This window comes from Thunnus thynnus, chromosome 2 (assembly GCF_963924715.1).
Source record: "Thunnus thynnus chromosome 2, fThuThy2.1, whole genome shotgun sequence".
Lineage (NCBI taxonomy): Eukaryota > Metazoa > Chordata > Actinopteri > Scombriformes > Scombridae > Thunnus > Thunnus thynnus.
The window spans coordinates 38895869-38911567 of NC_089518.1; the positions used below are offsets into that span (position 1 = coordinate 38895869).

Consider the following 15699-nt stretch of genomic DNA (forward strand, 5'->3'; position numbering starts at 1 on the left):
GTGCAATGCAATAAGACATATGGAAAAGAATCATAGGATGCATATTATGCAGTTTCTAATATGTCTAAATTGTACTTTATGGTTTTAACCACTTTTTTTAAAACATGTTTCTTAAAGTTCAAATTTATATCCAGTGTCACACTGAGATATTTAAAAGCAGTGACTTGATCAGTCCTTTCACTTTTGATGAGAATACTAGCATTAGGAGCTTGTACCTGCCTTGATATTCTGCCTACAGGCTTTTTCAAAATTGTTTGAAATTGCACGGCCTCCGATCTTCTGTAGATTGTCAACATGTCTCTTCTCTCAGGTGTCTTCCCATATTAACCCATATTAAATTTCTTTAAAAGTTTTTCAATAGCTGAACAACTTCTTGGCTCTAAACAACCGTTTTGATGTCTTCAAGTCAGGATTTTGACCACAGCACTGAGACTACTCTTGTTAAAGTCTTAAATGACATACACTTAAACAAAGACAATGGCAGAATTTCAGTATTATTATTATTGGATCTCAGTGCTGCATTTTGTTTTCGTCTGACTGGAAGTCCCCTCCCAGCGAAAGTGTTCTGTGTTCAGATCTTTCTAAACTGGTTTATCTACCTGTAAGACGTCAGTCAGTTCATGCAGCTGACTTCTTCTGTATATTGTACTGCATCTGTGAAATTTACATAGTAATATTCAGTTATTACATATGTGACTTTGTGTTCACTCACTCAATAAGTTCTATGAGATCGTCTAGAATATCTCTATACAAGATTGTACCATTTTGTCGCACTGCATTTAGACAGTCAGCTTTCTCTGTGAAAGCCACAACTCAGTGGGACGTCCCACCTGATGATATAAAGAGCTGCAGTTCCATCAGTACATTCAAAACCAAATTAAAAAATCTGCTAAAAACTACTCAGCTCTGTAACCACTAAATTTCATCTCATGGTCTTCTCATCAACGCAAATAATCTTGCTTTTAATTTGACAAGATTACATTATAAATTTCTAGTTTACATTGTGGGTGTGTGTGATTTTGTATTTTATATAATGTGTCCTGTGTGTTTTTTTGCTTTGTACTGTTTATTATTGTGCTGTTATATGTTTTAATTGTAAAGGACTGCAGATAAAAATTAGTTTGAAGCTCAATCTGGTGCAGTACATCAAATGTTAACATTTATGTTTCACACTGCACATGGTCCCATTAAATACAGTACAACAATACTGTAAAAACTTTGTGTCTGACTATCTACTATTTGTATGTATAATATGTAATTGTATATTCCTTGTAAATATAACATAGTTTTATCTGGATATATAGTTTTTCCTTCTTAATTTCTTCTTAGTGCTACTTTTATGTACTTTGTTCTATTTTACTGCCAAATTGATTGGTTTTTTGGATTGTAATTTAAATCATTTTAATATTTGCAAATATATTGTGTATGTGTGTGGTGTAGAGGGGGTAACGACTGAATTTCATTGTACAGCATTGTATAAGGACAATTAAAATGAACCTTGAACCTTGTTTCCTGTCTCACCTAAGAATGAGAAAAGAATTACCCAGAATGTGTTTTCTTTGCTTTAATTAACATACTCAGCTTTAGACTCTAACTAAACTAAGAAGCTGCTCTGTAGGTGGAACGGCAGCGGTTACTTCTGTATCTGCACCCACCTGGTAAGTCAGTTGCATGAACTGATTTTAATTAAAGTCTTACTGGTTGATAAACCAGTTTTGAAAAAACACTATCGCTAGGAGGGGATTTCCAGTCAGACAAAAACAAGAATATCTAGTACCACAGGGATTAAAGCTGTGTAGAGACATTTTACACCAGTATTAACGCTTCATACACAGCATCCATTGTATTGCACATCAAATATTTATTATTCATTAACTATAGACTCTAACTAAACAATGGTTGTCCAGTTTTGATTTGTAAGTTTCCATGTTTTTCACCTTTGAAATATTAATTTACTGAGGCCTCTGTTTCTTACATGTGTTTTTTACAGTCACATTCATTCAGCCTGTAGGCATGCAGTCCCCTAAGGAAACAATGTATAGACTCATACAACAGTAATCCCTCTCAATCATCACTTATGACCTACTAGAAGTGTGTGTCTTTATGTATCTGCAGAGACTCTGCCGTCTGCCTGTATTTTCTTATTGTCTTATTATTTTGCTGTGTTCGGGATGTTTCTGGGCGTCAACCTTTGGGCAGTGGGTGTGTAGCTTCCAGCCAATAACAATGCACAGGATGTGAGGTCGGGACTAGTCACGTAGCAACCAGGTTACATGGCTGTCTCCGTCTCTCTCCTCTGCTCCGCTCTGCTCTCTGTCTCTGTGTCATGGATGTATGAGGAGCAGCAGGTCTGTGTGTCTGTTGACCGAGGGCAGGACTGAGCTATACACACAGAGCAGAGAGGCCACAGCGGACAGGATGAATCTCTGCATTCACACAACATCTGGCAATGCAGCACCACACCGCAGGGTTGTGTGGAGGTGGCGTCGTGTTTATTTGTGCTGTAGAACGTTACCGCTGTGAAACAATCAGAAAATAACATTTAAAATAATGCTGCTCACTCTCTTCTCTCTCTCTCACTCATTGAGCCGGGGAGGAGGGGCCAACTTTGAATGCTGCATGTTAAGAAACACCAACCAACAAATCCTGCATAGTGTACCTTTAACCTTACCTCAATTAACACCTTAACTCTAACCTTAACCAGGATGTTTTGCCTCATTAGGATCGGGCCATGAGGATTACTGGTCCCGCCAAAGTTGGTGTTTATACCAGAAAAGGTCCCAAAGAGGTAACAAACACACACACACTCATGTTATTCTGAGTTGCAGTCATGGAATCGGAGTGTAAAATCATCCACACTGTCAGCTGTCACACCAGGATAAAATCAACTTTGTACAATTAAAATACAGCTAAAATCATCATTATGTGTTAGTGTCATAAAAGATCCCTCCGTTTGTTAGATGCTCTGTTTCAAAACCAGAGTAGAAATAGAAACATGGAACAATAAAATGTTTCTCCTGTTTTTTGCTGAACAGCAGGTTAGCTGTTCAGCAGAGTTAAACCTAAAGTTCCCTCGCAAACCCCAAATCCTGCTTTGTAGTACAAAGCCAAAATGACACCCAGCTGAAAACATGATCCCATTTAAAACTAATATTCACAGCATCACATTAAGTAGCAACTCAACTCAATAATTATATTATTCAATGTTTGTATATAAATGGATGTAGTTGCTGTTCATTACAGATTGTAGAATGTCCATCTTTGATGGTGGAGCTGCCTTCTGATAGGCTAAAAGCATACAGACTGTGGGACTGATTGCCTGACATGGTCCCTGATTGGCCTCACCTGAGGAGGTGTTGGCTTTATCTGTCTGGAATGTTCTTTGTTCCTCAGTTTTACCTGATGATGGTCTAAGGACCAAAACATTGTATTCTAGTAAAGTTAATTGCAGTAAAAGGACAGTGTGCTGAAATTCTCTCTTCTTGCCTATAGACATTTCCTCCTATGCACCTGTCTACAAGAAACTGAAGGTGTGCATGAGCCTCCTCAGTCAAAACTGTCACAGTATAAAGTTTACATGCAAAAAATACATAAAATGTGGAACAAATCTGGATATTCTGTTTCCTGCACAATCTTACTTACAAGTGTTGTCTTTGTAGTTTAAAAATAAAGACGGAATAAGAGAATTCCAACATTAGTTCACTCAGTTTAAAAATGAAAAAAATTAGACAAATATATTATATAATAGACCTATTACATAATATAAATACGTTGAATGGGCCTATTAAATATTTTCTGAAATATATCCAGTAAATTATGTTTTGGAAATGTTTAAACTAAATATAATTGTGATTTCTGTGGTTCAAACAAATATTTTTTATTGTGCGCTACCTAAACAAAGATATATTTATATATTTTAATAAAGACTTATAATTTATCAACTGGAAAATTCCATATAAGATTAACCAAAATATCTTAAAGACTAGAGATTATTGATTCAATTTACTTTTTGTCAAACACAATTTCTAGAGTATTAGTGCATTACAACAAGCGAGGTGGTAATCTGGTTGTATTGCTTTTGAAATGTGAAACATTCTGGAGACATAAATTAAACACACTCTTCACATGGACTGAATGAAGAGTTTGACTTTTGGAAATTATGTTGGAATTTGAGTTTTGGTTCGTTGTTTTGGCGGGATTGATGTATTTTAATTTAACCACCAGATGGTGCCATTATAACGTGTAAAGCAAACACAGGTGGCAACGCAGGTGACAGATAATGGTTTGATTACCAAACCATGTGATTGTCCTGTAGGATGCCTTGTGTGATGTTTGAAAATGTATGAAACTGAAAATAGATTTGTGTGTCAGAACTTTGTTTTTTAGTCTTACATACTTCTTCTTTTCATACTTTAAATACACCAAGCTGATAATACTTATGTTCTTTTACTGTAGTAGGGTTTTCCATGCAGGAGTTTTACTTGTAATGGAGTATGTTTGCATTGCTGTATTTGTACTTCGATTTAAGCAAAGGATCTCAGTACTTTTTCTACTGCTGGACACAGACTTTGAACGCAGCATCACCGTGCTATGATGTTTACATGCGGTTACTAAGCAACGGCTGCGGAGCGTTTCGGGTAACTCCATTAATTAGCTCGGTTAGCTCCTTAGCTACCGGGTTTTAACCTGATTCTGCCTCTCCCCGGGACGTGTTCCGGATGGCCGGTGTTCTGATAGACCCGACCCGGGCTCCGGTGGCCTTCGGGCAGCGGGCGGTGCCGCAGCTGTTCGCGGAGCTGCAGCAGCCGGAGGCCGACAGGAAGCAGCGGGCTCTGGCTTCACTCTGCGACCTGATGCACGACCCGGAGCGGCTTTACCAGGCTGTTACTGGAGGTGACAAACAGCAAGCATGAAGGAATGAATTGTTCCCTGTAGAAATATACAGAGGAAGAAGTATTCAGATCATTTACTACAGTAAAAGTACCAATACAGCAATGTAAAAATACTCCATTACAAGTAAAAGTCCTGCATGAAAAATCCTACTACAGTAAAAGTACATAAGTATTATGAGCTTGATGTAGTTAAAGTATTGCAGTAAAAGTACACAAGTATTATGAGCTTGATGTAGTTAAAGTATTGCAGTAAAAGTACATAAGTATTATGAGCTTGATGTAGTTAAAGTATTACAGTAAAAGTACATAAGTATTATGAGCTTGATGTAGTTAAAGTATTGCAGTAAAAGTACATAAGTATTATGAGCTTGATGTAGTTAAAGTATTGCAGTAAAAGTACATAAGTATTATGAGCTTGATGTAGTTAAAGTATTGCAGTAAAAGTAGTGGTTTGGTCCCTCTGACTGATATATTATTATATATGACATCATTAGATTATTAATAGTGAAGCATCAGTGTTAGAGCAGCATGTTACTGTTGTAGCTGCTGGAGGTGGAGCTAGTTTACACTACTTTATATACAGTTAGCTAGTTTAGTCCAGTGGTTCCCAACCTAGGGGTCGGGCCCCTCCAAAGGGTCAGCAGATAAATCTGTGGGGTGGTGAGATGATTAATGGGAGAGGAAAGAAGAAAAAACAAAGTTCTGATACACAAATCTGTTTTCAGTTTTTGGACTTTTTCTCTAATCTTTGATTTTTGCTGAAATATTGGATCATTTGAACATTTCTTGAAATGAAAGCATGTGAGAAGTTTAGAGGGAAAAATCACTATTTGGTGGAGCTGTTAACAACTCATAGACATGTGAAATGTGACCCCGACTACACACTGCTTTTTGTAAGACGTCAAAAGCCAAAAAGGTTGGAAACCACTGGTTTCATCTTTAACAATGTGTTGTATTTTAAAAGCTTGTTATATTATCCATTGTGTCAAATCTTCATCTGAAAAGTAACTAAAGCTGTCAAATAAATGTAGTGGAGTAGAAAGTACAATATTTCACTCTGACATGTAGAAAGTAGCATCACATGGAAATACTCAAGTAAAGTATAAATGCCTCAAAACTGTACTTAGGTACAGTACTTGAATACCACTGGCTTCTGTCTTACTGTATAGAAGTGAACAGAATTTCAGGTTTTATATGTATAATATCTGAGCAGTCTATCTATCTATCTATCTATCTATCTATCTATCTATCTATCCATCTATCTATCTATCTATCTATCTATCTATCTATCTATCTATCTATCTATCTATCTATCTATCTATCTATCTATCTATCCATGTTACCTGGTCAGCAGGTGAAGCAGCTTGCAGGTTTTCGTTCTCACTGACGGATTTTCATCCTTCAACAACACCTCCAGCTGCTCCAAAAAATCTGCAGCAACAGAACAAGAAGAAACATTTCTCCATTTTATGTCATGTTTTACAAACAAGATAAAGATTTCTTAGGAAAAACTAATCATATCAAAACAAAATCTGAATCATAAGTCAAATTCTCTTTAACCACAGTAAGCTCAGACACTCAGGGTTAGACTGTGGATAATGTCTCTTTTAATAACATGATCTGTTTACTGACAAACATATCCAGTGTTTGAACATGATTTCAGTATGAACAGAATGATTCTTGTGCAATTTGGGGGTAACATCAAGTCAAGTCAATTTTATTTATCCAGCACATTTAAAACAGGAGTTGACCAAAGTGCTTTAGAGAAAAATGTAAAATACAATTAAACAATTAAAACAAAAATACATTGATCGATAAGTAAATTATGAATTTGGATAGATCGATGGATGGATTTACAGCTACATCTATGTAATTGTAAATTTTAATAATCGATTCTTTTTTTTTCCAAGAAAAAAAATGTCCATATTCTCTGATTCCAGCTTCTTAAATGTGAATATTCTGGTTTCTTTAGTCCTCTATGACGGTAAACTGTTCTTCTGTTCTTTGAGTTGTGGACAGAACAAGACATTTGAGGATGTCACCTTAAACTTTGGGAAAAATTGATTGTCATTTTTACCATCTACCTCAAAGTAGAGAAACCATCTCTCAACAGAGGCCCACAAACATTACTGTCCTTTCATCCCTTCCCAGGAGACTTAACAACCATTTACACTTGGCCTCAGGTGACTCCTGTGACTGTTGTTACAACAGCCAGGAGCACTAACGAACCAAGTGGTATCAATGACCTTGATAAAGACCACACCGAACTTAAATACCTGGGACTCCCCACCAGTCAGTTAGAACTGAAGAAGCCTTTTGGATGAAGCGAAATGTCTTCAAGTATCTACAACCAAGTCCAGTTGCCCTCAGTTCAACCCTCCTCGGATAACCATGACCTAGATGACTGGGAATCTTCACAGACACCCAATATTTATATTAACTAAAGCAAATGATAAACTTTGCCAACACATTACAAACACATTCAACGTTTCCAGCCAAAATCCAAAGGTGACTGAGCTGCCAGACTGTGGAACAGTTTGCCTTCACTGTCAGAACCTGCCGTCAATCATCACTTTTAAATCCCAGCTAAAGCGTGATAAAATTGTTAATTTTGTCTATTACAATTTACTAAACTTTATCTTGTGATAATAAGTAGGGTCCAGGATCCATGGCGGCCCTGTGACATTGCTTTAATGTGAAAGCGCTCCTGCTCTACCTTGGTGACTTCGTCTACCACCATGGCCTTTTGCTGTTTCTTGGTGGCTTTTGACCAGAACTGTTGTGGTGCTCCTCAGCTTAAGCCAGTATGACCTGTGTGGACCGGCTCCATCACATCTCGATGTTGCAGACTGGAGATAGCATGGTCTACCTCAGTTTGCGCCTTTCACTTGCAGCCTGTGAGGATGGGGACTTTCACACTCCTTATGACTCCCTCAGCTCCAGTACAAGGCATGCCTTCTCTTGCTTGTACCCTAGACTGATGGATTCATGTGGAGCTCCAGCATGTCACAGCCAAAGAGGCCTGCATCCAAAAACCAGTTGGGCAAGCCCAACCACTTCTGGATGTAGCTGTCAGCTAGGCTGTCCAACCTGCTAACCTCTGATGTGGGAATTTCACAGATCTTTAGTGGCCACATCACTCGTTGGTATAGCATATGTTGATAGCACCACGCCTTATACTTCCCGGGCAGATGGCTTCGATCAATCTTTGCCAGACCCTCCTCAAGTTGTTGTTTGGCTAGCTTCCCAACTTGTCGGACAGATAAGTTGGCGGTCTACTGCCTTCCAAGGTTTTGGAGTGGTTTTTCGGCCAGCTGTGGAATGGCTCTCCTCCAGTGCTCCAATCATACTTCAATGCTGCCACAAATGATGGCAGCAGATGGGGGATATGGCGCATCCCATAGTGATTCCACATTCCAGCTGTTGCCATCCTGTCGTGACACGTGGTTTGCTGAAGTATTTGGTGATGACATTTTTGATTCAGTCAATGAAAGATGAAAGACTTCCATGGCAAAATCTATCAACGTGTGCGGTACTGAGCTGTACGCGTTGACAAGATTTAGCCACACAACATGTAGGTCACTCTTCTCACTCTTTGCACGCTGGATTTGTTCCCAAATCACGGAGGAGACCTCAATATATCCTGTTAATCCTGGGATTCTGGCCTTCTGGCAGCTTTTGTTGATGTATCCATTTGCCATGAGGAAGTTGGTCCACCTCCTTGCCAGAATGGAGAAGAAGATCTTTCCCTCCACGTTCAGCAAGGCAATGCTCCTGAACTGGCTGATAGTTTGAGAGTTCTGCTCTTTGAGAATGAATACCTTGATAGCTTACTGCCATGCCTATGGAATTTGCTGCTTCTTCCACGCTGTTTTCATGAGCCCCCATAGTACTTTCACCACCTGTGGACAGTTTTAGCTTATATGTCCATTAGGCATGGGGGCTGACGCTGACCTTGCCTTCTTGATGATTTCCTCAACTTCTCGCAGTTTATATGGGGAGGTATAAAAAGGTAAGGTTGGTGGGGCTGGGGGCGTGGCACGTGTCCTGGGGAGCCGAGAGGTGTCTCTGCACTCCTCGAAGATGATTTCACCAAAGATATTGAGCTTATTCTCAACTTTTCCTCGCAATGGCAGCTCCAAACGTTGGCTCAAGTTGGAGTCAAGCTTCTGCCACTCTGCCCCATCATTTGCTTTCGGTCACTTGATCTTGTCGCACCTTCCTGGCTGCTTCATCATTGGCTTAGTGGGGTGTGCTTCTGGAGGGCTGGTGTCCTTGTCTTCGCCAGGTGCCATCTTCATCAAGGAGCTTCCTTCTACTTCAGACGTCCCAGCGCTATTGAGTCTTGCGGCACTGTGGTAGTAATCCCGGTTTTGGGTCCCTATCGTCTGACCTGCTTGCACACATGCTGACGTGCCTGCCGTCTACACTTCATCTTCCCTTGATGGATGTGCAGTCCCTTGCATGACGTCACCTTCTCCCATCCACAAGTACACTTACGGAGGATTGTCTGTTCCTGTCGTTACCTCTTATTCCATTTTTGTAGGCTCATCTTCCACCCCGCCTCTCAGAGGGCCTCTGGTTTGTCTTCTTTTATGCTGCCTCATAGCAAAAAGGGTACTCCCCGGGGCTTCCAGGTCACTAGTGGGTAGGGTGACTAGCCACCCACCCTTGCTGCAGTCTTTCCCGCTGTTAACCATTCTTTCCTGGCTGATCAGATCGTTGTACAGGTGAGGTTTTACTTCCTACTTCGGCATTCCAGCCTGTCGCACCTCCGCCGATTCCCTTAGATCAGCTGAGGGTCGTCGGCTGGAGACCGCCGTTCGCAGATGTTTTGTCCTCTATTCCAGTACATAGATGGGCACATTAACCTCAGACACTCAGGGTTAGACTGAGGATAATGTCTCTTTTAATAACACGATCTATTTACTGAAAAACATATTCAGTGTTTGAACATGATTTCAGTATGAACAGTATGAAGTTTATTTATAGAGCACATTCAGAACAGGAGTTGACCAAAGTTCTTTACAGAAAAATGTGACATTACATTTGTACATAATTACCAATACATTGGTAGATAAGGGACTGTAACAGACAAAGTTAACAATTTTATCACGCTATTAAAATTTAAGGGTACTTAAATCAATTCTATGAAAGTATGAAGGTCTTTAGCTTGGATTTAAAAGTGATGATAGAAGATCTGACAGTGAAGGCAAACTGTTCCACAGTCTGGGAGCAGAGATGGAAAAAGCTCACTCACCTTTGGATTTTGACCGGGAACGTTGGATGTGTTTGTAATGTTTTGGCAAAGTTTTATCATTTGCTTTTAATGATTTATTTTCTGCACTGAGTAAAAAATATTTAAAAAGCCAAAGTTAATGTAAATATTGGGTTACTTTAATGAGATGTAGCTGCTTGGCCTCAAAATGAACAATATTTCCCTTCAGTCCTCATTTCTACACCTTAAAAACAGCTGGCTTATAGATTATTTTGTGCTCCTCTTTTTGATCTGAACATTAAATGTAGATCAAAGTTCAATAAGAAACAAGCTGGTTGCGTTATTGAGTCTGAGTTAGGTCTGCAACTAATGCAGACTAATCCAATTACATGGATGTAGTTGTAAATCCATCCATCCATCTATCCAAATTCACAATTTACTTATCTATCAATGTTTTAATTACTTAACTGTATTTAACATTTTTTCTGTAAAGCACTTTGGTCACCTCCTGTTTTAAATCTATAGCTCTATAAATAAAAATGACTTGACTTGAATCATTCTGTTCAAACTGAACTCGACTTATGATTCAGATTTTGTTCTGATATGATTAGTTTTTCCTAAAAAAACTGTATTTTGTGATAAAACATGACAGAAAATGGAGAAATGTTTCTTCTTCTTCTGTTGCTGCAGGTTTTTTGGAGCAACTGGAGGTGTTGTTGAAGGACGAAGATCTGTCAGTGAGAACGAAAACCTGCGAGCTGCTTCACCTGCTGACCGCCCACAGCATCGGCAGGTAACGTGGATGGATGGATAGATAGATAGATAGATGGATGGATGGATGGATGGATGGATGGATGGATGGATGGATGGATAGATAGATAGATAGATAGATAGATAGATAGATAGATAGATAGATAGATAGATAGGTAGATAGATAGATAGATAGATAGATAGATGGATAGATAGATGGATGGATAGATAGATGGATAGATAGATGGATAGATGGATGGATGGATGGATAGGTAGGTAGATGGATGGATGGATGGATGGATGGATAGATGGATAGATAGATGGATGGATGGATGGATGGATGGATAGATGGATAGATAGATGGATAGATAGATGGATGGATGGATGGATAGATAGATAGATAGATGGATAGATAGTTGTACAGGTGATGTGTGTGTGGTTTGTCCTCCTGCAGACAGGCCCTGCTCTCCTCGTCTCTCCTCCCTCCTCTCTCTCAGCTGTTGGACGACTCCTCGTCCTCCTGCAGGAGAAACGTCCACCGAGTGCTGAACCGCCTCGCTCTGCTGCCTGCAGGTACACTCGCCTCTGTTCCAGTCAACACTTCAAGATGGAGATATGATTGATTATTAGAATCAATATCATTTTTCTCCTACAAGGTGAAAAACAGACAGCAGAATTATGTAGATCAGCAGCGGTTTGTTGATGAATTGATCAGGCATTAAAAAGAAAGCCGAGCAGGAAGACGATCAGACAGTTTGGAAACAAACCAACAGTTTATCCAGATTATTTTACCACTTTAACCACTCAGAGGTGAAAGTGAAAGTGAGCGCAGCTGAAATGCTGCTAATGATTTCTCTTTAAACTGGAAAACTGTGCACACAACTAGAGCTGCAACTACGAGTCGATTAATCAATCAGTCGACTGAAAATCAATCAGCAACTATTTTAATAATCAAATAATCATTTTAGTCATTTTTTTATACTAAAAATTTCCCAAATAAGCTGGTTTCAACTTCTCAGATATGATGATGCATGTGATGCTTTTCTTTGTGGTCAAGTAAATTCAACAGTCCAACATTATTCACTGTTTTCTGATATTTTACAATTGAAAAGATAATTAAACAACTATAGAAAGTCCAGCAGGACAGTTTGGTTAATAATTTTACCACCTACCTTTCATTTGTTCTTTGATATAACTTGTCTAACGTGGGTTTTTTTTCTCCTGCAGGTGCAGAAGCTCTGCTGTCTCTGGTTCCCAAACTGATGCTGAAGCTCAGAGAAGAGGAGGAAGAAGAGGAAGAGGAGGAAGAGGTGCAGGTGCTGCGCCTCTCCACCCTCAGCTGCTGCTCCAGGCTGGACGCTCTGCCCGGTCTGGCCTCTGACGGCGTCTCACTGCTCGCACGCAAACTCTCCCATCGCTCCCCGAACATCCGCAGAGAGGCGGCGGCAGCCTTGATGACGCTCAGGTTAACCAGCAGCCTCTGATTTATAACGTGGTGAAGAACTGGACGTTATGTTTGTTTGTTTGTTTGTTTGTTGCTCTGACTGCTCTCTGCTGGTTTCAGTGTTTGTTTGTTTGTTTGTTGCTCTGACTGCTCTCTGCTGGTTTCAGTGTTTGTTTGTTTGTTTGTTGCTCCGACTGCTCTCTGCTGGTTTCAGTGTTTGTTTGTTTGTTTGTTTGTTTGTTTGTTGCTCTGACTGCTCTCTGCTGGTTTCAGTGTTTGTTTGTTTGTTTGTTTGTTTGTTTGTTTGTTTGTTGCTCTGACTGCTCTCTGCTGGTTTCAGTGTTTGTTTGTTTGTTTGTTTGTTTGTTTGTTGCTCTGACTGCTCTCTGCTGGTTTCAGTGTTTGTTTGTTTGTTTGTTTGTTGCTCTGACTGCTCTCTGCTGGTTTCAGTGTTTGTTTGTTTGTTTGTTTGTTGCTCTGACTGCTCTCTGCTGGTTTCAGTGTACCTCTGGACGGGAAGCAGCAGGTGTGTGAGACGGCGGTGCTTCCTGTCCTGGTCGGTCTGCTGAAGGACGAAGACGTGGAGGTTCAGGCCAACGCTGCAGGAACCATCATGAACATTGTCATCATCACCGCAGGTGCACACACCTGGAACGCACCTTAAACACACCATGTGACCTCTCCTGACCCCTCATGAGTGAACATTTTCTATAGAACGACTAAAACAGCGTGTTCATCCTGCAGGTAAACTTCAGTGTCTGGATCTGGACGTCCTCCCTGTCCTCTTGGATCTGGTGTCTGAACAGACAGAGGAGGAGAAAGAGGAGGACGAGGAGAGGAGGAGGAGGAGGAAGGCCCTCGTCATCTACTCCCTGCGCACTCTGACGTCACTGGCTGAAGCTCCGGACGGCCGCCGCTTCCTGCTGGAGCAGCTCCACCTGCTGACGAGGAGGAGCGAGGCACCTGAGGAGGACCGGGACGTCCGACGGGCCACTCAGACCGCCGTCAAGGTCATCACCTGGACTCCCTGAGAGCCTGATGACCTCTGACCTCTAGACATCACCTGCTGTAGTAGCCTTAACTGACCAATTAAATAACCAAAAAGCAAATCATGATTCATGTGTGTGTGAACGGGGTAATTAGGACTCACTGCTTCCATGTACTTGTACTTGGTGCTACAAGCTGCTGCAGAGTCATCCTCAGCACAGGAAGTACAGTCCAGAGAGGAAGTCATCAGTCTGTCTACACATGATCAGCAGCAGAATGTGAGTCTTTGTTTTCTCAGTGAACCGAGCAAAGCAGCCGGAGCTTTGGAAATTTAGCTTCTTTCTTCCTTAAAGGAGACATATTCTGCTTTTTGGAGTTTTCTTGTCAAAGTTCAGAAACGTGATGTGAACAAATGTAGAAATGCTGCCTGCAAGTCGAAAACATTAAAATCATGTGATGCAAAAATGCATTTAAAAGTCTGTGTGAAGCTTCTATTCAGCTTCATCAGTCTGAGTTAGTCATATCAAGTGGATATCTGACACATTTACAGTCTTTTTAGCATCAAATTCCCTCTTTGTGTTTCCTCGGACAGTATAGTAACAAAAAGAGGAACTTTGGCACTAAAAAGACTGAAACGTTGAAAGATATCTACTTGATTTGACTCATTTGAAGCTTCATATTAGCTTCAGATTAACTTTTAAATACATTTTTGGCACAGAAGGAGGACTGTGGATTTTGTCCTCCATCACTTCCATTGTAAGGTCGTTATGAAGGGATCTTCTAATGGTCAGTATGAACAGGAGGAATGATTACAGCAAGAAAAAACAGCTTTAATGTTCATTTAGGCTCCTGACTGTTGGTTTAAGACTCACTTGAATAATTGTGAACCCGTCCTTTAAGCAACAACATACTGCACACCCTAAACACTGAATCAACACAAACAACAAACTCACAATCTTAAAGCAAAGATAATGTATTTAATCCCAGTGACTGTCAGTGTGCACCAGCAGGGCCGCAGACCAGAGTTTGAGACCCCTCTGAGTGGACTCACCTTCAGCAGTGTCCTGAACGGAGTTGAGCGCAGCTGAAAAGAGTTTTCCTGTCTGACCTGCTGCTCTGAAAGAAGCTGCTCTTCGGTCAAATTAAGGCCATCGGCTCTGCAGCAGAAACATCCTCACATGAATGGATCCTTTTTATTTAACCTCTTCACTTGTCACTGAGCTGTTATTACTGCCTGAAGCTGCACCGACATGAACACAGAGCTGACAACGAGCCTCTGATGTCTAAAAGATTTCAGAAATACCAGAACAGGAAGCAGCTTTCAATAAATATACGAAACAAAATGAAACACAAGATCATTTATTACAGTAAATCAATGAAAAATAAGTAAAAACAAATCTGGATGAACAGAATTAGCTACAAATAGTGTAAGAAAAAACAGCAATATACAGGGACAATAATAATAATAATAAAAATAAGGGGAGATGTGATAAGTTTCGATATTGATTAGTGTTAGAGCTGCAGCTATCGTTTATTTTAATTATCGATTGATCTGTCGTTTTGTCTTTAAAATGTCAGAAAATGGTGAAAAATGCTGATGACTGCAACCTAAACTGTCTTGTTTTGTCCAAAATATTCAGAAACCAGAAAATATTCACTTTTAAAAAGCTGGAATCAGAGAGTTTTAGCATCTCGACTTAAAAAAAAAAACACTCAAAACAATTAATTATCAAAATAGTTGGTAATTCATTTTCGACTAATCGATCAATTGACTGAAATTGTTGCAGCTCTAATATCGATAACATAATGATACTTTTATTGATTCCTGACTCTCAGAAATATAAACATGTTTATTTATACAAAACCCATTTTTTTCATTAAACAAAGTAAGTTAAAGAGCCTGGAGACAAGAAACGGCGACAAAATGTTACCAGACGAGTCAAAAATACTGAATACTGAACACATCAAGAAACTCTGATCGGTTGGTTTTCATGTCTGATGTGCCCTCAGTTTATTATGAACATCAAGATAAAACTAATCCTGATTCAAATAAATCCTCCTTCATGAAGATAAAAATGTTCCATTTTTGTTAAAAAATATATATATTTTAGAGAGGTGTTCATTCATTTTTATGATCATTTTGGAAGCTCTGGGACTTTACATTTATTATTAAAGACATACATGTAATGGGTATTTTATACAGTAAGTCAAAATGTTCCTTTAACCTCTGTACTTTAAACCCAGTGATTTTTAGTGTGTACAAATACTTAAACTCTGTGTGCTTAAGTACAATTTTGAAGTACCTGAGTATTTCCATTTTACTTATACTTCAACTCTTCTGCATTTTAGAGGGAAATATTGGTTGTTTTACTGCACTACGTTAACATTTATCTTTATTTTTCAGATTA

General features: G+C 39.6%; 1 protein-coding gene across 1 annotated transcript in view; it reads left to right on the forward strand.

Annotated features, from left to right (window-relative positions):
* The first annotated feature begins 4542 nt into the window (after positions 1-4542).
* rsph14 (radial spoke head 14 homolog) overlaps positions 4543-15699 on the forward strand; it is an 11555-nt gene continuing 398 nt past the window's right edge. The window contains exons 1-6 of the mRNA XM_067573691.1: positions 4543-4893; positions 10801-10903; positions 11315-11433; positions 12088-12325; positions 12806-12942; positions 13049-15699. The exon at positions 13049-15699 is cut by the window's right edge and continues 398 nt beyond it. Of these exons, the coding sequence (XP_067429792.1) occupies positions 4719-4893; positions 10801-10903; positions 11315-11433; positions 12088-12325; positions 12806-12942; positions 13049-13335 (1059 nt within the window). The 5' untranslated portion in view covers positions 4543-4718 and the 3' untranslated portion in view covers positions 13336-15699. The remainder of the gene's footprint in view (positions 4894-10800; positions 10904-11314; positions 11434-12087; positions 12326-12805; positions 12943-13048) is intronic.